Source organism: Hypomesus nipponensis, chromosome 8 (genome assembly GCF_054491055.1).
Source record: "Hypomesus nipponensis isolate SF chromosome 8, ASM5449105v1, whole genome shotgun sequence".
Classification (NCBI taxonomy): domain Eukaryota; kingdom Metazoa; phylum Chordata; class Actinopteri; order Osmeriformes; family Osmeridae; genus Hypomesus; species Hypomesus nipponensis.
In genome coordinates this window covers 16,006,816-16,032,309 of record NC_140368.1, presented here as the reverse complement: position 1 = coordinate 16,032,309, position 25,494 = coordinate 16,006,816, and the positions used below count along the sequence as shown (strand labels likewise).

General features: G+C 43.1%; 1 protein-coding gene across 2 annotated transcripts in view; it reads left to right on the top strand.

The window, feature by feature from the left end:
- Positions 1–25,494, top strand: part of LOC146275317 (piezo-type mechanosensitive ion channel component 2-like) — a 172,250-nt gene that overhangs the window by 82,560 nt on the left and 64,196 nt on the right. For both annotated transcript variants that reach the window (XM_084702443.1, XM_084702444.1), the window contains 5 exons: positions 22,755–22,866; positions 22,959–23,149; positions 23,307–23,455; positions 23,759–23,932; positions 24,027–24,259. In XM_084702443.1, coding sequence (XP_084558569.1) covers positions 22,755–22,866; positions 22,959–23,149; positions 23,307–23,455; positions 23,759–23,932; positions 24,027–24,259 — 859 coding nt within the window. The remainder of the gene's footprint in view (positions 1–22,754; positions 22,867–22,958; positions 23,150–23,306; positions 23,456–23,758; positions 23,933–24,026; positions 24,260–25,494) is intronic.

Below are 25,494 nucleotides of genomic sequence, written 5' to 3'. Positions count from 1 at the left end.
TAACGCCTGCCAGAAGGCAATGGGGTAAAGAGACTGAAGGATGGGTGGGAACAGCCTCTTAGAATCCTGCCGGCTTTCCTTAGGCAACGTGTGTGGTAGGTGTCCTGTAGGGCTGGGAGCTTCCTGCCGATGATGAACTCAGCAGAACGGACCACACTTCGTAGGGCCTTGCGGTCCCGGTCTGTGCAGCTCCCATACCACACTGTAATACAACCAGTCAGAATGCTCTCTATAGTGCATCTGTAAAGGTTAGTGAGGATGACTGAGTCCATACCAAACTTCTTCAGTCTCCTCAGGAAGAAGAGGCGCTTACGGGCCGCTTTGACCACCTTGTCCATGTGAACAGACCAGGTGAGGTCGTTGCTGATGTTCCCCCCGAGGCACTTGAAGCAGCTGACACTTCAGATCCATTGATGAGTAGGGGTGCATGCTCCTCCTCCTGCCGCCTCCTATAGTTCACAATCATCTCCTTGGTCTTCCTGATGTTAAGAGAGAGGTTATTGTCCTGACACCGTGATGTCAGGGTGTCAACCTCCTCTCTGTAGGCTAACTCGTCATTGTCAGCGATGAGGCCCATGATGGTTGTGTCATCAGCAAACTTAACAAGGAGGTTGGAGCTGTGCGTTGCCGCACAGTCGTGGGTGAACAAGGAGAACAGGAGAGGGCTGAGCACACAGCCTTGGGGGGTGCCTGTGTTGGTGATCAGTACGGATGAGGTGCGGTCACCGATTCTCACCACCTGTGGCCTCCCCGTCAGGAAGTGGAAGATCCACTTGCAGAAGGAGGTGCTTAGTCCCAGGTCCACAAGCTTGGAGACCAGTCTGGAGGGGATGATGGTGTTGAATGCAGAGCTGTAGTCAATGAACAGCATCCTCACATATGTATTCCCCTTGTCTAGGTGGGAGAGAGCGGTGTGCATAGTCAGAGCGATGGCATTGTCTGTAGACCTGTTGGGCCGTAATGCAAACTGCAAAGGGTCCAGTGTGGGGGGCAGCGAGGGGCCGATGAATGATTTGACTAGCCGCTCGAAGCACTTCATGATGACAGAGGTCAGTGCTTTTGGGTGATAGTCGTAGGCACACCACTGGCCTGGCCTTCAGGTAGCTCCACTGCAGGGGGGTCACTGTCCTTCTCAAAGCGAGCGTAGAAGGAGTTCAGCTCGTCTGGCAGTAGGACAGAGGACTGGGTCTCATTGTAGCCTCTCCCTTTGTAGTCTGTAATGGCTTTAAGTCCACTCCACATGCGCCTGGGGTCAGAGCCATGGTAGCTGGACTCCACCTTGGTCCTGTAAGCCCTTTTCGCTGCTTTGATGGCCTTCAGAAGGTCGTATCTGGCCTTCCTGTAGTCATCAGGGTCCCCATAGTTAAAGGCGACAGTGCGGGCTCTCAGCTTGGCCCGGACCGCGGCATCAACCATGGGCCTCTAATTTGGGAAAGACCGGACAACCTTCTTGGGGACAACGTCATCAATGCAGTGTTGGATGTAGCTGGAAACAGTGTCTGAGTATTCGTTAATGTCCCCTTCTACTGCCTCCTTGAACATCAGCCAGTCAGTGGTGTCAAAGCAGTCCTGGAGGGTCGTCACACACTCGTCACTCCATAGGTGAACTGACCTCTCAACCGGTCTGACCTGTTTAAGCTTTTGTTCATATGCGGGGAGGAGAAGAATGGAGGTGTGATCAGCCTTCCCTAAAGCAGGGCGGGGGAGGGGTTTGTAACTGCCCTTGAATGCTGTATAACAATGGTCAAGGATCTGGTCTCCACGTGTGAAGAAGTCAATATGCTGATAGCACTTGGGCAGGATGTTCTTCATGTTAGCTCTATTGAAATCACCAACAACAATGAAGGCTGCCTCTGGGTGCACATTTTCCAAACCATTGATAATCCCATACAGTTCATCCAAAGCAGCGGCCTTGTCTACCTGGGGGGGATGTAGACTGCACTCATGACGACCGCAGTGAATTCCCGAGGTAGATAGAAGGGTCTGATTTTTACAGTTAGCAACTCAAGGACCGGAGAGCAGTAAGATGCTAGTAACGCTTCATCCGTAGCCCAGAGAGAGTTAACCATAACACAGACCCCTTTGCCCCTGCACTTCCCTGAATCAGCTGTTCTGTCCTGGCGGTATATGGTGAATCCCAACGGTGTAACCGCTGTGTCGGAGATCTCCGGAGACAGCCAGGTCTCGACGAACGCCAGTACACAACAGTTCCTGATATCCCGTTGGAATTTGACACGAGCGTTAAGTTCATCCATTTTGTTATCGATGGAATGAACGTTAGCTAGTAAGATGGTTGGAAAAGCAGGTTTGAAGAACCGTTTCCGAGTTCGAACGAGAACTCCAGCACGCCGGCCTCGTTTCTTCTTCCTCCGTCTTGCAGGTAAACAGAGCGGCGGAACAACAAAGGGCCAGCTGCAGTCCGAGCTCGCACTCCGAAAAGTGGAATTAAAGTTCGTAAACTAATCCTTGCCAAGTGACAACTTAATGTCCAGTAGTGTCTGCCGGTCGTACTGAATAAACGACAATATAACATTGACAAAACAAGTAACGAACACTAAAATGACAAACAAAAAGCTAGGTTTTTGCGGAGCTCTCGTCGGCGCGGCCATCTTTTAGGCGCAGCGGATGTAACTCATCAAATGCCCTACCAGAGAAGGGAACACTTTGGATCACTGCTACTCTTCAATCATTAAAGCATACCATGCAGTTCCCCCGAGCAGCACTGGGTCACTCAGACCATGCCATGGTCCAACTGATTCCTGCAAACAGGCAGAAGCTAAAGCACTGTAAGCCTGCAGTGAGAACATCGAAACAGTGGACCAGTGAGGCTATGGAGGATCTGCGGGCGTGCTTGGACTCTACTGACTGGGATATGTTCATGACTGCCTTCAATAGTCTGGATGAGCTCACGGAGGCTGCGACATCATACATTAGCCTCTGTGAGGACTGCTGTATACCAACACGCACCAGGGTGAGCTACAACAACGACAACCCCTGGTTTACAGCTAAACTCAGAAGGCTGAGTCTGGACAAAGACTCTGCATTTAGGAGTGGGGACAAGGACAGATTCAAGGAGTCGAAGAACAGGTTTTTAGCAAGGCGGTGAGAGAGGCTTAACGACTGTACTCAGAGAGGCTGAAGCACCAGTTCTCCGCTAACGACTCTGCTTCTGTCTGGAGAGGGCTCAGGCAGATCACCAACTACAAGTCCAGAGCCCCCCTCTCCACTAACGACTCTCGTCTGGCCAACAACCTGAACGAGTTCTACTGTCGTTTTGAAGGACAATTGGACTGCCCTGAACTATCCCTTCCCTCCACCCCGCTCCCCACCAACTCAGTGACGACACTCTCCATTCAGGAGAGGTTAAGTTAACAGACTTTTCAAGAGGCAGAACCCACGCGAAGCAGTTGGGCCATACATTGTCTCCCCTGCCACCCTCAAGAACTGTGCTGACCAGCTGTCTCCGGTGTTCACCTACATCTTTACCACCTCCCTGGAGACATGCCATGTGCCAGCCTGTCTTAAGTCCTCCACCATCATCCCTGTGCCCAAAAAGCCCAGGCTAACTGGACATAATGACTACAGACCCGTCGCCCTGACCTCTGTGGTAAATGAAGTCTTTTGAGCGCCTGGTGCTGGCACACCTTAAATCCATCACAGACCCTCTACTGGACCCCCTGCAGTTTGCCTACAGAGCCAACAGGTCTGTGGACGACGCAGTTAACATGGCCCTCAACTTCACTCTACAGCACCTGGACTCCCCAGCATCCTACGCCAGGATCCTGTTTGTGGACTTCAGCTCTGCCTTCAATACCATCATCCCAGCCCTGCTTCAGGACAAGCTCTCCCAGCTGAACGTGCCTGATTCCACCTGCAGGTGGATTACAGACTTCCTATCTGCGTTAAACTGGGAACACAAGTCTCTGACTCCCGGTCCATCAGCACCGGATAACCTCAGGGCTGCGACGGACCGATGCAGAGCCCGCATCACTGTGGACGCTTCACCGATCCGCCTGTCGATCTTGCACTCCATTCTTCCCTCACTCATGAACAAGACCCCAAAACACTTGAACTCCTCCGCTTGGGTCAAGATCTCCTCCGGTCGATAACCATGGCCTCAGATTTGGAGGCCTAGTACATTTGTATTTTTATATTGTGAGTGGTAACTTATATTTTATTTCATGACAACTTATTTTTATTTTATTGTACTTTTTATTTAATTCTAATTCCACTTAATACTGCTAGTTTAAGTACCCTATGTACCCTTAGTATAGATAGTCCACATATTTAAATTTTAGGTTCCTATATGTTTATTGTATGCACCTTTCTGCCAAAGTAAACTCCTTGTCTGTGCAAACTTTCATGGCGAATAAAATTCTGACACCTTCAGTTTTGCCAATACTCAAATCCGGACCAAAAAGTTTAATTGAATTAAAAATGTGTTGAAGAAAGGATTTTAGTCTGCCTCTTCACTAACAGACAGACTAAGTTTAATTATAAATAAAGTAAAGTAAGAAAACAGCGCTTGATCGGCCGTGACTGACGTCAACGCAGCAAACCACCTGGGGTCTCATTTATAAAGCTTGCGTACGCACAAAACGGGGCTGAAATGTGTGTACGCCACTTTCCACGCAAAGGTTGTGATTTATAGAAAACAAACTTGACGGGAGAATGTGCGGTCCTCCACGCAAACTCTGACCCTCCCGTAGGCCTACGCACATTTTGAAAACAGTTAGAATTGGGAACGCAGATGACCGTACTGTGGTCAGACTGCAGAAATTGAATGTGGGAAGAACATTACTCGTAATATTTATATATTTTGTTTTCCTCACACACGTTTTTTTCATTCTATTTCATGATTATCATGAAGATTACATCCAGCAGTGTTATTTGCGCTTGTACTGAGTGATTCTTGTTCCATAAACACCTTGTACAATCCAACTCAAATTTTAAATACAAATTCAGTGCTTCCTCACCATCAGATTGTCCACTACGGGAGTTCAGGAGGGGGAGATTCCCTGCATGGAATACAGTATAACATCACATATCCTACCTTTAGATAACTGCAGAACACAGTGTATAACTAAATATATTTATTTAATACTGTGCAAATATCCTCATATGTCAAAAACTGGAAATACAGTCGTTAAGCTCCCGTGCAATCGCTACACTCTACGTCCTCGTTATCAGTCCAGACTTAAATAGATTACTGTTCATAACAAAACGCTTTTGTTTTCAAATTGTATCTCGACTCGCAGTATATCACTGGCACAGTTGACCACTCGCACAGTTTTTTTAAATTGGTGATCTACCGGCCACCACATTTTCGGAGTTTTCGGGCTCCACCAATAGGCTAACAGTGTCTGAGAAGTTGTCATGCGCTATGATTCACCGTAAAGAACAATCGTATGCCAGGGTCATGATGAGATACTAGATTAGCATTCATGAGGTGCTTTGCATTGACTATTTATGGTTAAAAATGGGCGTGTTCAGGGCGGGGTACAATGCTGATTCACGTACGCACACTTGTGGGTAATCTGTGATTTATAAAGGGAACATTGCGTACAGGTGTGCGTACGCACCGTTTTATAAATCTGAATTTTTGTGTGCGTACGCTATTTTAGGCTTTTGGGCGTACGTACACTTTTAGTAAGAGTCCTACACACAGGTTTATAAATGAGACCCCTGGAATGTCCAAGTTTAAGGGGGCATTTCCCCCCCCCCCCAGAAAAAAATTAAGGAAAAGACGTCACATAACATAGTCAAAACAACAAACACATTTTTTGGGGGAAACGTTATTTCGGTCGATTATTCCTCCACTTCAATAATACCAATTGGTATCGTCTTTTATATCGTTGGAAAGCCTGATTAGTCACCTTTACAACGCGGTTGCCAAATTGCCAAAATCCCCATCACATGGGTCTTGACCTCGATCTTCAGCCAGGCCCAGCTCCAGCTCCTTAGCCCTAAGTCCAGCTGTGCTGGACTGTGATATAAATTGAATCATTCTCTTTAAGCTCGCTCATTCTGGAAAACAATTGTCAATATTTTATGTGCCTGACCAGGGCTACTTTTTCATGATCATAAAAGTTTGTTAAGGCTAACTCCGACTGCATTAAATCAACGTTAAATGATCCGCCAGAGCAGGTGTTTCAATCACTCATGAAACCAGACACCAATTGGTCTTGTTTCATTACGTGTTCGTAATGAAATTACGAACGTATTTAGCTCCAACATTGTAGGTAGGCTACTGCAACACATTTCGCTGATCTTACGTTAGCTGACAAGCTGAGTAGTCGACAAGCTGACTACTGTAGCCTTTTCAAAGAAGATGCTGCCGTTCACTTGATTGTGATTGGCCAAATGACTTGCCTGACGTATCACGAAATATGCTTTATTGTGAAGACGACCGCAGTAGGTTTTTGAATTGACTCCCGTTTATGGGAAATTGTATCCCCCCCCCAAATAAAAACTCTCCGGATCTACATGATTCACGTGGATGACATTTATTTTCATTCAAAACGGCTATTTTCACCTAATAGTGACAAGTTTTCAGGTATGCATTTTTAACTCCTCCCCTGCTGCAAGCGGGAACTCTCGCTGGTCGTTTCATGCAGCCGCAGTCGATGTTGAACACACCTATTTTCGCTACAATACCAAGCAATGCACGAGTATAGGCGATCTTACAGCCAGAGGTGGCACCACAGGTCCAAAAGTGGTGGGGCAAAATTTGGGACATATCGGGGCCTTTCTTCGGGACCAGTCTATATTTTAATGAACAAGTCAACTTCTGTGTCCTATTTGGATTATTTGTTAATTGACAATAGATAATTGTAAACATTCACATACATTTGAGTAACTTAGTAGACAATTACACACAAGGCATGTACAAATGATAGTTACAGTACATGATTGTACAGTACATGCCAAATTTATGATTGGATTTTTTTCTGTTTGGGTCTTGTGTCATCGTTTGGGTCATCATTTCATCTATCTTCTGTGGCAAACAAATATCAGTGAGCTTAAAATAATACCACCTACCTAGCTAGCTTGCTAGTTAATAATGCAACGTAAGCTAGGGTGACCAGACGTCCTCTTTTCGAGACCTAAAAAATGCATCCGGCGGGGATTCCAAGATTGTCTGGGATTTTTCCTTGTTGGATATTTGTGTTTCTCTGTGTCTTTTACAAACTATTACGCCCTTACAAGTTTTGGAAAGGGTATCTCCCTTACGTTCCACTTTCTTGCTCGAGCTCTGACTGCAGTGGCGAAAATCTGCTATCAGCTTTGGGGGGGACAATTATATGACATTTTCTCAAGAGTAATTTCTGAGGGGGACACCAAAATGAATGCTGTAATACAGCCTACATTGTAATATGTTAAATGTATATTGAGGAACCATAATTAATACTCCTGGATGATTTATAGTTAGTAACTGAAGGTTTGTCTCAACTTGTTCAAATGTAGTTATAGTAGTGTTTCTTATCATTCAAGAATGAATGCAGGTGTGCAGTGTTTATAACCAGCAATACCAAGAAAGGCCAGTATGTACTGTAAACTGTATGGGTGCAGTTTATGTAATTACAATGGGCATGGTGCAGTCTCATCTAAATTAATCTCAATTGAACCATCATAAAGTCGGGGAAAATCGCGAAACCATTTCTCTTGAAGTGTCAACACTTTGTTGGCAAGAGTCTGCAGTTCTATAAATTGTGGGTGTGCCAAAGAAGAACCAAATGGTTCTTCTGTGCCACCACTGAGGTGACTAGACAGTACTGTGCCACTGTTTCCTGCTGGCAAAAAGGTTGACCCCCGGTCCTGCCATGGCTGTGACACTGTCATCTGAAATCTCTTCCTGGCTCTTTCTCTTTCACCACCCTCACTGACTCACAGTCTGTCTCCTAGAAAAGACATAAGGTGTTTGCCATCCTCCTAACTACCAGTACCCAATACTACACAATTAATCCATTTTTAATTTGTTCTGCAATTTTTCTACCATGCTGGCCACACACACAATGTGCAGGTTATTTACATTAGGAGATGGGCTTCTATCATTTATTACCATTCTTCTAGAATAGGCTTCGATCTACCAGGTAGCTAGACAGTTAGGAAAGGTGAAACGGATTGCATTGACAAGGATGGACAGCTGTATGAGTTCACCCTTTACCCAACGCAAACTGCAACCTTTTGTCATATTAATATAATTTATGTTTTGGTTTTATAATGGCTGGCTTCCCCAATTCCATTTGTGTGGTATTTGCCATCATCTTTGCTATTGCCAGTTTACTCCAGATCGGCACACAGGTGCTTCTAAGTCCGTAGAGGCGATTTAGCTTTTGCAATGAGACCATTTAAGAGAATTATGACAATGGTAGAATATATTATAGTTCTGTTCAGTATCGCTAACCATGGCAAATGTATTTTGAAGAACTAGGACAATCTGTGCTTATCTTGGATTAAATTGACGATAGCAAAGTTTCCATCTTTTGACGACGCCAAATGGAATAGGTGCTAGCTAAAGTTTGCTCCATCGGTTTGTTTGCTAGCTATGCAAATGCAGCTAGCTTAGTGTGTGTGAACCCTGCCAACATAGTGAAATTGCTGTGGTGCAATTAACTGGATAAATTTCACGTTAGCTAGGCCTACCTGCATTTCAGATAGTAGACACTTAAGTCACCTTGTCAGATAAGGAACACAACTACTGCTAGCGTCTCTCTGACTCTAATTCAAACAGCTGGTGATGTTACTTAGCTACCTAGCTAACATAGTGACCAATGCAGGGAAAATGGTTAAAGTTGTGAATGTTTAATGTATTGAGTGGTAGAAATAAATTGTCAAACCAATCCTTTCTTACAACAACTTACTGGACATCAGCCAGCAACGACACAAACAGATACTGTCCGATTTTCACACATGCACCTGCATCACTGCTGAGGGCTGGGGCTGTGGATCAAACCATTGTGGGACCAAGGGCGGGGTTTGCAATCATTGAAAACTTTAAAAAGCGCCATTGTGTCCATAATCAGCATAGCGCTTTCATTGCATATCATTATTAGGATTCCTCCGTAAGGTGGAAACCTATTGTTAGGGGCCAAGCAGCGAAGCTGCGAGGCACCTATTGTAATTGTTAGTTTTTCTATTATTATTATGATTCTTCCGCCATGGGGTCCTATGGCAGGCCCTAGAAGCGCTTGGTCGAAAGTTCTGAAATTTGGCACACTCATTGGGGACAGTCGCTTGGTCCAATTCACAAAGTTTCATGTCCCATACTTGGGCACTCTAGCGCCACCAATGGGTCAAAGTTGGACTTGTGTTTACACACACAACTTTTGAACCGTATGACCCATTTTCTAAAATGAGGTACCACTGGATTTCCTGGATCAAGACGAGTTCAACACACCCTATGGGGTCAATTTCTGGTTATATAGATTTTCAGCTATTTCCGGTTTTATCAAAAACCTTTGAAAGCCTACTCCTCCTAGCCTGACTGCCAGCCCAACTTCTCCCGCCCACAAAAAAATGTGTTCGGGAAGTTGGTTCTGGAGGGTCTTGTATTGGGGACAACTACAGAAAACCCAGAACTGGGACGGACCAATGAAATTGCCAGGGCGGGCTTTATACGATGATGGACAGATGATCAACAGTAACGTAATCAACAACGTCACGAAAGAGCCCTTGGGTTGAATTTGTTTTCAACAAATAACATAATAAGTTGCTCTAATTGGTTGTAGGTCTATCCAATTGAGGGTAGAGGCATTTGTTTTATTAGTTCGGTTGAAACACGCTCCGTACTCAAAGACCAACGGAGAGTTTTCAGACTCATGAGTATGACAACGTCAGGCTATACTCCTCCTACAATTTTTGTCAAATCTTCTTCAAAATTACTAGATATGCCCTTCAGACCAAGCCGCACAGAAGTTATGGTAGAGCATTTTGATCCCCACAACTGTTTGTCCGTGACAGCCAATCAAATTCATCAGGAAAGCCACCAAACAGGAAATGAAGTCATATCTTAGCAGTTCTTTGAGGCAGTGACACCAAATTTGGTATGCCTACTCGGAACCTTATTCTGAGTATGTCCTCCAAAAATGGTGTCATGTAAGTAAAAGGGGGCGTGGACGGAAGCAAAAACGTGTTTTGGCTTATAAGTGTTTACCTTAATAAAGTAATTTCTTTGTCTGTTGATGTCTTGTGAGATACCAAGCTTGACCATCGATAATATTTCATAACAACCGAATTGACGCGTCCGCCATTTTGGATTTCATAAAAAAGTGTAAAAACCTTTTACACGCCCCAAATTTTGTCCAATGTTTATTTAAATTGGCACAGATGATCGTCAGACCAAGCTTCACAAAGGTGTCAGATGGATTTTGCATTTTCAAAACCGTCTGTTCGGTAGAGTCGATCAAAGGCGGCGGCGAAGCCGCAAAAGACACGCGAGAGCGTAACTCAGCAACCATTTGTGCGATCGTCACCGAACTTGGGTTCCATCGTTCCCACGAGGAGCAGAGGAGGCCTGTTGTGTTATACCAGAAAAAAACACTTTGAACACTCACTACTTTGGAACGCAAACAGATATTTCAACCAAATGTGGTGTGTTGCATGAGTGCAACAGGTTGTTGTGACTTAATTGTTGCGCAAGTGCTATGGAGGCCATGTCCTTCTCTGGACTGCTTGGCCCCTCCATTGCTGCTTGCAGCTATATTTATTATTATGTTTTACCCATGGGAGTCAATGGCAGCCCCTAGAGCACAACGGTAAAAAGTTGTGAAATTTGGCATGTTGAAACTGTAGACCTTTAGTAACTACCATACCAAACATGGGCCATGTGAGACAATAGGTGGCGCTAAAGGCCACGCCCCAATATGTATTTTTAAATGTTTAAAGTGATGCCATTTGCAGTCCATATGTCCCAAAATGCTGAAATGTATTACATATGCCTTATTTCTCATGAGGAACAAAAAAGCCTCTAGAACCTATAACGGCAGCCATATTGGATTTTTCTGTACAATAAAGATTGAGGAAACACGTTTTTTCGCTACTCCTCCTACATTTTTGGTCGAATTTTCTTCAAAGTTGCCAGACATGATCTCCAGACTGAGCCTCACAAAATTTACCACTGGAATTTTTTTTTTCGAAATCATTTGTCCGGTACAGCCAATCAAAATCATCAACAAAGGAACCAAACAGGAAGTTGGGTAAAATCTCAGCAAATCTTTGAGATATCAACACCAAACTTGATTTATCGGTGGAAGACACTACAACATGATCCCATGTGAAAAATTGACTTAATATCTTAAAAAATGACTGATATAAAGCAAATCGAATTTATCGCTAACGCTAAAATAATGCTTTACACATCCACCGATCTAAAACGGATACTCTGATACTATCACTAGTTCATATGAAGACTCTTGAGAATGTTAAGATTCAAATCAAAAAAAAGTTGAATGTAAGATGAAAAGTAGATTTTTACTGAATATTTTAAATATACATGCTTGGCTAATTTCAGAGCTTTTTGGCTAAATCCTCTCTCCCCTCCTCCTGCCCGCGCGTGCTCCAAATCCTCACACACACTCAGCCTTCCCTTGACACATGCGCGGGCTTGACAAGACGCACATGCAACATTTCGAGAGAGTGTGGGCTGACCAAGCCCCCACTCATTCCTTAGTTTCTAGCAAAGGCCTTGTGGATCTTGATGGTATTGCATTTCCGATTTTGTATGCAATGGTAAAAAGTTCTCAAAATCCTGAAACATTGATAGTATAGGCCATGAGTAACTACCACACCACAAATGACCCACCATTATCCAAAGGTGGCGCTACGGCCACCTGTGGCATTACAAATGCCTTATTTCTCATGAGGAGCAAAAAAGCCTCTCGAACCTATAACGGCACCCCAACAAATCTGAAAAATAGTTTAATGTAAGATGAAAAGTAGATTAATTGTGAATATTTAAAATATGTATGCTTAGCTAATTTCTAGAGCTTTTTCCCCAAATCCTGTCTGTAGTTTGTTTAAACAAATGTAGCCTTTTAAACCTCTAGGTTTAATTCTCTCTTTCATACATTTAAAGTTGGATTTGACATTTAATCATTTAGCAAGTTGTTTGACTCAAAAACCATAACAGGACATGGCCCCAACAGTACCAAGCTCCCACCTTCACTCCTTAGTCTAGTAGACATTTTAGACTAGTAGGCATTCTGTGATTAGTTTGGCCACAGCTAACTCTACTGTTAAAAGAAACAGAAGGTCTTCTTCTTCAGAACTATACAGTTGAATCAACCAAACACAGCTTGGTCATGTTATCATCTTCTTTGGCACATCTAAACTAAGGACTAGACTTTTAAGAAAGCATGACCAAAGCAATTTGTTGAGGGATGGTTCCTCCATAAACAGTTGCCGACAAAGAATTTCAGACAATAACTTAAACATAGTCTTGCATTAAGAGTAGAGTCAACAAATTGAATAACTGTGCTAATGGTTGTTGAAACTCATTGCTCTGAGTTGGTGCATGTCAATTTAGGCAGAAGTCCATGTCTGGTGATATTTGACACCCTCAAACAGCATGAGTGTGCTCGACATACGTTCTTTTACTTATCTTCATTTTACTTATTCATTTGCCTTTAACTTGTATATTTTGTTCATTGCTAATAAAGTATTTGTTTATTCTAAAATTGCTATCTATCTTAACACCTCACGGAATATTTACCTTGCTTACATCTCACACAGATCATACAATAAGAAATAGTCAACCACCCAGCATTCACATAAATTTCCAACACAACAATGACATGGACATATTACCACATGTAACTACACTGACTACAATTGATTTAAAATTCAGTGTGTATGTTTATGTAAGACACATATGTAGTTATTCTACTTTGACATAACAAAAGCTATGAAATAAGAGTGAATGCAATTAGGAAGCAACTTTGTCCATGTACAATATGGTTGATGTTTGTTTATAACTGGAATATAAATGTGTGCAAAACAATTAGTTCCATTCAAGTAAGTCTATTTTATTGGACAAGAAGCCTTCCATGAATGGTGACATTTGACAACGTCAGACAGTCTGCCACTGGGCCAAATGAAAAGCTCTATTCTTGATTTGCAATGCAGCTAGGGGAAGTCCTAGACCATAAGGGGCAAAGCTGCGGCCACTTGTGATGTTAAAAAGGCCAGTTACATAAAAAAATATTGCTGTCATAAACCATATTTCTTTGATTAAACGCTGCAGACAAACAACTAGACAAGGAGGTCAAACAAACGCTGAGTGTAAAATTGAAGCTGCGCGTGTCTCGACTTTTTGTAGAAATCTGAAGTAGCATGCCAAAACATTCTTATACTTTAGCTTTCAAACAGAAAGCTTTGCAGAAAGCACTCACAAGCAGCAAGAGACCTGTAGCATGCAAACTTGGGGTTGATGAAAGGCACATTCAGGAGTGGTCAAGTCAGCTACCTCGCTATATTGTATAAAATATATATATAAGTATATAAATAACTATACCTATAGGCCTTAATGTAATTGTCGTCCTTACATTACGTACACGTCCTTTACTAAAGTGTATCTTCCCATTCATAAAGTTATTGTTGCAATCAAAGCTTTTAAAGAATGGATCTCTGCATAATGGGCCTGCCCAGAGCACAGGTGGCCTAACAGAACACGCTTCAAAGTTGTCACTTTCAAAAGGGTGGCATTTTAACCCTGGAGGGTCCAACCAGTCTACACATGTTTTGTGGATTTGGAAAAGCCGTTCGACCGTGTCCCTCGGGGGCTCATGTGGGGGGTGCTCCGAGAGTACGGGGTACCGGATTCCCTGATCGGGGCTGTCCGGTCCCCGTATGACCGGTGACAGAGTTTGGTCTGCATTGCCGGTAGTAAGTCGAACTTGTGTCCGTTGAGGGTTGGACTCCGCCAGGGCTGCCCTTTGTCACCGATTCTGTTCATAACTTATATGGACAGAATTTCTAGGCGCAGCCAGGGCATTGAGGAGGGCCGGTTTGGTGGACTCAGGATTGGGTCACTGCTTTTTGCAGATGATGTGGTCCTGTTGGCTTCATCGGGCTGCGACCTTCAGCTCTCACTGGAGCGGTTCACAACCGAATGTGAAGCGGCTGGGATGCAAATCAGCACCCCCAAATCTGAGGCCATGGTTATCGACCGGAAAAGGGTGGAGTGCCATCTCCGGGTCGGGAAGGAGATCTTGACCCAAGCGAAGGACTTCAAGTATCTCGAGGTCTTGTTCACGAGTGAGGGAAGAATGCAGCGTGAGATCGACAGGCGGATCGGTGCGGCGTTCGCAGTGATGCGGGCTCTGCATCGGTCCGTTGTGGTGAATAAGGAGCTGAGTCGAAAGGCAAAGCTCTCTATTTACCAGTCGATCTACGTTCCTACCCTCACCAATGGTCACGAACTATGGGCGGTGACCGAATACAAGCAGCCGAAATGAGCTTTCTCCGCAGGGTGTCCGGGCTCTCCCTTAAGGACAGTTACTTCTACAGTTACACTAAGTTTCATGTCTCCCATTAGACCACGCTAGCGCCACCAACGGGTCAAAGTTGGACTTGTGTTTACACATGTAACTTTTGAACCGTATGACCGATTTTCAAAAATGAAGTACCATTGGATTCCCTGGATCAAGCCGAGTTCAACACACACAATGGCGTTGATTTCCGGTTATATAGATTTTCCGCTATTTCCGGTTTTATCAAAAACCTTTGAAAGCCTACTCCTACAATTTTATTTCAATCTTCCCCAGAATTGGCATACATCATCTTCAGAGCAACCCTCACTCAGGCATTACTTTTATATTGGATTTTCCAAATCGGCAACAAAGCAACCAAACAGGAAATTGGATCAAATCTCGGCAAATCTTTGAGATGTCAACACCAAACTTGGTATGATCACTCGGAACTCTATTTTGAGGATTTCCACACAATTTGGTGTCATGTGATCACTGGGCGTGGCCGCAGGAAGCAAAAATGTGTTTTGGCCAATAACTATTGATTTGTTTGCCTTTATTAAGTGATTCCTTTGTCTCATGATATCTTGGGACATCCCATGTGTGACTCATAATTTGTGATAATAGCCGAATTGATGCGGCCGCCACTTTGAATTCATTGAAAAAAGTTTTTTCTCTACTCCTCCTACAAATGTTGTCCAATCTTCACCAAATTTGGCAGATATTATCTTCAGACCAAGCTTCACATGTTTTTTTTTTTTTTCGAAACCGTTTGCCCGCTACAGGCAATCAAAACGTGCCATTAAGCCAGCAAACAGGAAGTTGGGTCGTATTTCAGCAAATCTTTGATGGATTCACACCAAACTTGCGGCGTGTACTCGATACCCTCTGGTTCGCAATGTTTGGAGGAATCCGCCATTACTGCTTGCAGTTATATTTTTTTTTATTCTTGTAACATGGAAGTCAATGGCAGCCCCTAGAACCATATGGTAACTTTTTGTGAAATTTGGCACACTCATTAAGGACAGTTACTTCTATCCACCTTTTTCCTGGTTAGCAAATTTACGCATGATTCATAGCGGGTTTCAACCGGAAGCCAGTTTTCGTTTTCCGGTTCGAAGCTTGTGTACGTTTGTTAGACCGTAGATTGCTATTTTGTTTGCTGTAAAATACGGTGTTTCTCCATGGATGAAGCACAAATGGACAAAAAACGGAGGTGGATACACACCATGGATATTTTAACAAGTCGTGACGACAGTACCGTACAGTCCCTCATCCATCCCGTCTGACGGAGTGGCTAGATGACATGAAGCAATGACTCAATGTTAGCTAGCCTACATCGACGTTGTTAATTACCTTTTATTTTCTGAAGGTGTTGATGGCGAAGAGTTGCGTAATTACACAAGCACAGTAGCATATACTTACTATACTTGCATAGTAACAAAATAGGTAGCCTACAATATTGTTGAAGAAAGACAGCAGCTTTATATTTTTGAAGGCAGCAGTAGAGCCCAGTCAGTGTCAATAAAGCTAAACATACAGCATGGGTAATGCTGAAGAAAAGTGGAGTCAATGACATTTACTAATTTAACAGACACTTTCATCCAAAGCGACTTCCAAGAGAGAGCTTTGCAAAGTGCATTGGTCACTGATAATAACAACAAGATAGCCCCAACAACATTGCGGGTAGCCAAAACATGAAGCACATATTGTGAACAACCAAAATAATTGCCAAAGGGAAGAACCATAAGAGCATGTAGTTAAGCAAGTTACAATACATTAGCTACAATACATTGAGACAGTCGGCAGCCGGGTTAGGGAAGTCATGTAGCCATGCAGCAGCTATTCTGTGGAAATTAAAAATATAATACTACATATGCACAGCACTTGACAAAATGTACTTTTACACTTGTAATTTAATATGTTCATGCTTATTGTATTTATTTATCCACCTACAATATTGATAGTGATGCCATTATTGCATTATTGCGTAGCCCAGATGAAGCTCCGGATCAGGATACAGTTCGGTTGGCTTTTTTTTTAAGAAATGGAAAGAGCAAACATACACTTTCTTTGGAGGGTGTTTTAGTTTTAAAGCTGCAAGCCACGCTGTTTTGCGTTCCTTATTCCCTGGCATGGAGTGCAAGCGGGCGATGGACACTGACAATTTCTTCAAAGTTGTTGATGTTCGAAGCAAGACGTTTCCGACGAAAATCTTCAATTTTCTTGAATTGTTATGACAACCGACAAGGACACAAGTGTAACCTGAACTCATGTTAACAACATTTAATTAAACACAACTTATTCTAATCAATGTAATGTTGCCTTCTCTGTCTATATCATGGTACGCTAGTAGAGGTTAGACGCTGAACAGGAAACACAAAACCGGAAAGCGGAAGTAGTTCAGTACCCATTGGTTGCTGGAGAAACAGGTGGATACTTACACCAAGTTTCATGTCTCCCATCAGACCACTCTAGCGCCACCAATGGGTCAAAGTTGGACCTGTGTTTACACACGTAACTTTTGTACCTTTGGATCCCCTGGATCAAGACGAGTTCAACACACCCTATGACGTCAATTACCGGTTATACAGATTTTCCGCAATTTCTGGTTTTATCAAAAACCTTTGAAAGCCTACTCCTCCTACAATTTTTTTCCAATCTTCCCCAGAATTTGCACACATGATCATCAGAGCAACCCTCACTCAGGCATTACTTTTATATTTGATTTTCTAAACCATTTGTCCGGTACAGCCAATCAAAATTGGCAACAAAGCAACCAAACAGGAAATTGGTTCAAATCTCGGCAAATATTTGAGATGTCAACACCAAACTTGGTATATCAGTGGAAGACACTACAACATGTTACCATGTGCAAAGGCAACTTCATATCTCCAAAAATGATTGATATACATTAAATCAAATGTATTGCTAACGCTAAATAATGCTTTACACATCAGCCAGTCAAAAACTGATGCTCAGATTAAATCACAAGTTCATATGAAGACTTGAGAATGTTTAGTACACAAATCTGTGAAAACGTTGACTGTAAGATGAAAGGTCGATTTTTGGTGAATATTTGAAACATGCATGCTTAGCTAATTTCTAGGCTAATTTCCAATGAATGTCTTCCCTGCTCCTCCGCCCGCATGCTCCAAATTCTCACACACTCAGCCTTCACTTGACACACGCACAGGCTTGGCAAGACACACACACAACATTTCAGGAAAGTGTGGGCGGACCAAGCCCCCCACTCATTCCTTGAATGTCAGCATAGGCCCTTGAGGACCTTGGTGTCATTACATTTCCGATTTTGTATGCAATGGTAAAAAGTGACCCAAATCCTGAAACATTGATAGTAAAGGCCAAAGCCCGTGTGGATCTTGTTGGTATTGCATCTCCGATTTTGTATGCAATGGTAAAAAGTTCTAAAAATCCTGAAGCATTGATAGTATAGGCCAAGAGTAACTACCACACCACAAATGGCCCACCATTACCCATAGGTGGCGCTACAGGCCAAGCCCTAAAGCACAAGGATACAAGGCTTTCTGGAATGGATAGGCTCACCAAGCCCCTCCCTTCACTTCTTGGCTTGAAATAGAGGCCCTTGTGGATCTTGATGGTATTGCATTTCAGATTTGGTATCCCATTGGTATTTGTGAAGCATAGATTTTTTTATACAGTTACAATTTGTCAAGAATAAAAAATGTTCAATGGCTCGCAATGTTTGGAGGAATCCGCCATTACTGCTTGCAGTTATATTTCGGATTCCTCCGTCAGGAGGAAACCTATTGTTATTGTTAGTTTTATTCTTTTTTGTTTTATTCTTGTACCATGGAAGTCAATGGCAGCCCCAAGAACCATATGGTAACTTTGGCACACTCATTAAGGACAGTCACTTCTACACTTACACCAAGTTTCATGTCTCCCATTAGACCACTTTAGCACCACCAACGGGTCAAAGTTGGACTTGTGTTTACACATGTAACTTTTGAACCGTATGACCGATTTTCTAAAATGAGGTACCATTGGATTCCCTGGATCAAGCCGAGTTCAACGCACACCATGGTGTCGATTTCGGTTCGGTTATATAGATTTCCCGCTATTTCCGGTTTTATCAAAAACCTTTGAAAGCCTACTCCTTCTACAATTTTATTTAAATCTTCCCCAGAATTGGCATACATCATCTTCAGAGCAACCCTCAGTCAGGGATTACTTTTATATTGGATTTTCAAAACCGTTTTTCCGCTACAGCGTGTCTATGTTCCTACAGCCCTATGTTCCCACAGTCCAATGTTCCCACAACCCTATATTCCCACAGCCCCTATATTCCCACAGCCCTATGTTCCCACATTTCTAAGTACTTTCTTAAAAATTAAGGATTAGCCATTCCGTAGCTGGCGATTTGAAGGAGCTAGCTAGCTTCCAAACGCTCTTGACCCTAACCCTAAGACCCCTCCATTTTATAAAACGCATAATTTCAGTACTTACCGATGGCAATGATGTGGTGGTTGTTGTTTCGGAATATGTGCTTGGTGTAGATCGGTAATTAAGAGCTGTCCTAACACCAGCTGCAACAGTTCCAATTATCACTGCTAACTCTTCAGGACTTGACATTTTGAAAAACCTCCATGTGAAAAATTACGTGGTTTCCATAAAATCCAGAAAACACTAGGGGCATGGAAATGTGTGAATTACACATTTAACGTTTAGATTGAACATTCAGATTGAACATTTAGATTGAACATTTAACATTGACATTAAACAGTTCCATAAAATATTATTTTATTATTTTGCATTCTGCAGAACATTAGGCCTCATTCACCAATATCTTCCTAAGTTATTTCTTAAATTTGTTCTTAAGAAAGTTCCAAAGAAAAATCTACGTGTGATTCATGAAGCGTTCTTAAACAGCAGAATTGTTCGCAGGTGTGTTCTTACAGTGCGTGTCCACTGCAGCAACGCGATGCGAGCGACAACATGTTTTCCATACATTTTTTATGGAGCCAGGCGAATCGCTTGCGTGGTGCATTGTGGGTAGCGACGCGATTCAAGCGATTCGAGTTGAGATTTTCTCAACTTTATGCTAATGAGGAGCGATTTTCGCTAGAGATGGGCAATCTGAGTGTTTTCTTGTTTCTCGTAACGTAGCGACCATGGTAAACATTTCTAGGTTTCAAGGTGGAGGAGAAATTTATCGTTTGTTTGGCTGCTTACTCAGTCCTGTACGATACATAGCTGTATTTGTACAGAGATGTTAATAATAAAAAAAGATGCATGGCGCAAGGTTGCTGAAGTTGTTGGTGTAAACCCAAGTCTGCACACTTGGCCATGACAACTACAACAGTGATTTTACAGAACAACATTCTACATTAATCCGTTTTAAACGCCCCCGAGCATGGTGAACTGTGGGAAGGCGAGCGATGGCAAGCGATTCGCGTCGCTGCAGTGGACACGCACTGTTAGAATGATGAATCCCAATATTTCGTAAGTTGAAAGCTTGTGTCCCGTTGCTTCTATTTAGCATAGGTAAACGCCCCATTAATTCCCATAAAAGGGCATGATATGGCAGGGCCGTGTGCACTCTCAGAGAAATGTCAAAACAACGTGGTAAAGACGATGGAGGCCTCGACAAAAGACAGAAAAACTTAATAATAATTCTGAAGTGGAGGTACAGCTGCAAGAAGTTAGCAACAAACGACATCACATCATATTTACGTAATAGCGTCGGCTGTGGTTACAAATCAGTAAATAAAACCGATGCATGGTATGCAATTACTCATGCAGTGAACGCTGTATCTGGAGAAGTGCGCAGAACTGATGAAGTAAAAAAATAAATGGTTTAACTTAAATCTGAATTCTTAAGCAAAAAAACTGACTGTTTTTTTGACTGTTACAAATATCCATGAGGACTGCTCTTGGTAGCCTAAAGCGTTCCAACAGGTAGCCTACTCGTCGCTCTCTGCAGATAAATCGGTATGGTCAAGGAAGATGTGTTACGGTGTGGTACAGAGTGGACCCAAACGCAGCACAGTTACAAGTAGGGGTTTTATTGGATGTAGTCCTGAGTTCTGGTCTGGTTAGATGAATCAACGGGTCAGCAGGCAGACAGGGACTGGGTTCTCGGATGATGATCCTGGGCACAAAGAAAACTGGTTACAAAAGGCAAGCGAATCAAGCAACGCTTGGGGGTCAAAAGCGCATACTACCACAGTAGCTTTGACAATGATCTGACGAGGAGTGGTTGGAAAGCCGGGGTGAAGTAGGCAGGATGATGAGGTAATGGGCAGCAGGTGTGTAGAGTTTTGGCAGGATAATCCAGGTAAACCAGCAGGGGGTGTAAAAGGGACAGGAACCAGGCCGTGGCGGTAACAAGATGTGATTCCTCCTCAGGGAAGATCTGCAACATTTTGCAGCAACAATAAATACGCCATTGTGTGGTGTAGTCCTATTGTACGGAATAAGCCTACTTTGTATTGAAAAAAAAGACATAGCATAATTGCTGCAGTAAAGGCTTCATTTTCAACAGGACAAGAAATATGCAATATAGCTTTCATTTACAGTATTACCCGAGCTTTGGCCCTTTTCTGAACCCCACCACACATTCTAACTCCTCTCCCTCTCCCTTGTCCCACTCCTCTCCCTTGTCCTGGTACTTGTCTTCCTCTCCCTTGTGCAGGCATTACTGTATTCTTACTTTCTTTTGTTGCTCTATATTGTTCTTTTCCCACACCAGATCAGCCCAAAGAGGTTCTCTTTACTGTCTATACCATATGGTCATGCAATTGAAAGAACCTCAACACCCGAGTGTTTCCTAGTTGGGAATCAGCTGTGATGTACAGCAGTGGTTCTCAATCCTGGTCCTCGGGACCCCCTGCCCTGCATGTTTTAGACGTTTCCCTGTTCCAACACACCTGATTCAAATAAATGGGCCTGATAACGACCCATTCATTTGAATCAGGTGTGTTGGAGCAGGCAAATGTCTAAAACATGCAGGGCAGGGGGTCCCGAGGACCAGGATTGAGAACCACTGATGTACAGTATTTGCATAACTTAAGCTGTTTCTCAGTAGCAATAGAATAAAATACAGGGGATATATTTCTGTTTCAATTCACAATATAAACAGCTGTTCACTTTGACTTTAGCCAATAATTTAGGTTTTGAACATGATGTTATCTGTTTTGCTGACAGTGTGAAAGCATTGGTAAATTGGGCAGTAAAAATTGATTGTTTTGTCTTGGTTGAGCTTGTGTGTAAAAGAAGTTCAAGCATTTAAAATGTGTGTTTACTCTATGCATTTTGTGTCAAAGCAACAAGAAATGTGTTAATTGTACAGCCTACACAGATGGATGTTGTGCTCACTGTGTTAAGAGTTTAGGAAACTTGTTAAAGGTATTGAAAAAACCTTCATAGCGATTGTAAAATACTGTATTTATATAGGCCTAGCACAATTCATACACAATGGAAATTCCAAGTGCATTACAAATGAGCAGAAGTGTAAGTGTAGTGTGTATTTATTAAAACAAACAAAAAAAAGTGTAAAATTATGAAAATGATGAGTTGGAAAATTATAAAGGAGAGAAATATTCAATTTAAAATTTGAACGGACAAAAAAGGTATAACTATTTATTTTGCGCAAACAAGTCAGCTCTCAATTGTGCGTAAGAGTGCTCTTGGGTGTGCGTAAATTCTGTTCTTTCCTAAGAACAAATCCCAAATAAGAAAACATTGGTGAATGCCAGAATCTTCGTGAAAATTGCGTAAGTGGGGTTTGAGAACAAATTTGTTCGTAAGAACATTTGGTGAATGAGGCCCATTGCTCTGAATAAGTTATGACATGTATTTAGATGAATTTCCCTCTAAATGTTTAAAAGTGACAGTTGAAAATTCTGCTGCATTTATTTGTGCTAAATGTGCAAAAACTGAGCAGGAATAACGGACGTGCAACCTTTTATAAATGGCGCCCCATAATAAGCAACTTCGAAATATAAGCCGTACAACCACAAGAAAACTGTAAAATCGGGGTACAAGCCTTGGCTTTATTTCTGAAAAATACGGTATACACAGCAATGTACACAGCATTGAAATACAACACTGTACACAGCAATGGACACAGCACCGTACACAGCACCCTACACAGCACCGTACACAGCACCCTACACAGCACTCTACACAGCACTGTACACAGCACAATACACAGCAAGGTACAAAGCATGGCTGACTAGACCCTCTCATACTGGAGCTGCAGTCAACTAACTTTTTTTCTGTGTGTGTGTGTGTGTGTAGATCTTGTGTCTTCTGAGTTTCTGGCTACTCTTGAGACAGTCCCTGACAGAGAGGAAAGCGAGCCAGAAGGAGGAAGGGCTTTCAGACATCAAGATAGAAGCCCAAAGGAAGGGTGAGTCAGTTTTGTACCTGTATGTCTGTCTTCCCATCTGCTTGTCTGTCCATCCATATTAGCCGCTGACCTGAGATGTCTGATGTGTGTAGAGGAGGAGGAGCAGGCTGGGGGTCAGAGAGAGGTGATGGCTTTGCTAGGCAGCACAGTGATCAGGATGTTTGTCAAGTACTGGATCTACGTATGTGGAGGCATGTTCTTCTTCGTCAGCTTCGAGGGACGTATCGTCATGTACAAGATCATCTACATGATGCTGTTCCTCTTCTGTGTGGCACTCTATCAGGTAACATGGTCAAACACACACTCTTACGCACACAATATCTCTTCCAAACACAGTTACTCGCACATATCTCTTTTCTGTTGTTTCTGTAGTTTAATTGAATACTTGTGAATACTACTAATTGAATACTATGTGTTTTTTCTACTGACTGTGTGTTCAGGTGCACTATGAATGGTGGCGGCGTGTGCTGAAGTACTTCTGGATGTCGGTAGTAGTTTATACCATGCTGGTGCTCATCCTGGTGTACACCTTCCAGTTCCCTTCCTCCCTGCAGGCCTGGGCCCGCCTGACTGGCATGAGCAAAGACAGGTACCGGGGGGAGTCAACCTCCTTCATGAGTACTGATGCACTGTAGTTTTGTTGTTGCTCTGTAGATAAATAATTGAGAATGCACCAAAGTATTATTTTTTGTTCCCCCCACTTACTGCAATTGAAATGTTTTGGTTGCACTGTTAGTATAAGTTTTATTCACCATGCCTGGTAGCTGGGACGTGGGTAATGTGACTGGTACAAACCTGTTCTTCCACTCTGACCTTTGACATGCTGTAGAGCTATGCACATCTGATCCATCTTCTACTGTATGTGTGTGTGTGTGTGTGTGTGTGAGATCAGGCTGGAGGACCTGGGTCTGGAGAGGTTCTCGGTTCCTGCTCTCTTTACTAGGATATTTGTTCCCGCCTCCTTCCTGCTGGTGTGTGTGCTGCATCTCCACTACTTCCACGATCACTTCCTGTCTCTGACCGACATCAAGACTGTGTTGGACAAGCAGAGCAGCACCATCACACGGTATAGACTCGGAGTGACTCATACTGGCTCTAACACTGTGTGTGTGTTTGAGGGTTATGTCTCTGAATCTGTTTTTGTGTGTGTGTGTCTTCAGGTTGGTCCATCTAGATGGTAGTCTGGCTGACATCTCTCTGGCCAAGCCCCCCCTCCACCTACCACAAACGGAAGAGGAGCAGGGGGGGGAACAGGAAATGGAGGAGAATGAAGAACACATGGAGAAGGAGGAAAAAAAAGAATGGATGGAGAAGAAGAGAGATATGGTACCTGGCCAGCCAGAAAGCAAACCCTGCAGTGTGGATCAGGAGACCCCACCAGAGGACGACACCGGTAGGGCATATGGCAATGATATTACTATAGGTTTGTCTGTGCTGGGGCTGCTGCCATGGCAACATTAGTGGCCACACTATTAGTGCCCACTAATCACTATCTGATCAGTCAACCTTACCCACCCCTTCTGGAAGTAACAGGGATTTTTGACTATAAAGGCTGAAATCTCTGTATGTGTGTCTCTACTGTTGCGAGAACTGGGCATTATAAAGTTGAAAATCAGCAGGTGTGTAGCTCAGGACCCACATGCAGTGTTGCATGTGACAGTGTTTGGATGAGTGGTTTGCATTTGGGAAAATAAATAGGCCTATAACTATATTTCTCGAAGAGAAGCTCGGGTTCGGGGGAACCCTACTGTCCTGACGGGACGTTCGCAGCTGGCTACAGAATGGATGCGTGGGCGAATTGGCATGTTGTGTGTCTAGTGGAGCTTTCCGTGGAGGACGTTGAAGACATCTTCATATTTGGAATCGTGATTACAGGCTTTCTGCTGTTTGGAATAGGCGTTGGTTTGTATATCGGGAATTCAAGGAAACGGCTGCGGCCATCAAAAGCCCCGTTAGGCTGCCGACCTGATTGATTCGGTGGGCAGAGCTGTTGGAGCTCTGACTGTGAACTTACAGCGCAATATGGATTACAACAGGGATAAGTTTGCGGCTCTGCAAAGGAAGATGGAGGAGTCGGAGACATTCCTGAAGGGTGGACGTGAAAATTGAGTCGTGGCTACTTGTCAAAACAACTACCCCAATCTTATCTACTTTCGGCCCCGTAACCAGCACAGGCCTTGGCCAAGGCCGTTGCTGGAAAACAACTCCCCTGGAGAGCGCTGAAGCAAGGCTATCTTACTGTTCCCTCCCCCCCCCCACCGACATCTGTGGTTTGGTCTCTCCTTACGGAAAGAAAATATATTTACCAATATATGATTTGAAATACATTTTTATACATTGTAATATATTATTTTCCATAACATTGACCAATATATTATATATGGAAATACATGGGATAATATATTGATGATAAATATATTACTAATATATTATAAACTATAATATATATTCATGTAATATATTGCAGTATATAGCAGAATACAGCAGTGATTGCCGTTTTCCATATATTGCAATATATGGAACATCAATATATAATATATGTGGTTATATATCCCAAAATATATGCAATTATGTATTCATAAATAACCACCATAATGTATGCCGCTTTATATGGGAAAATGTATGGGT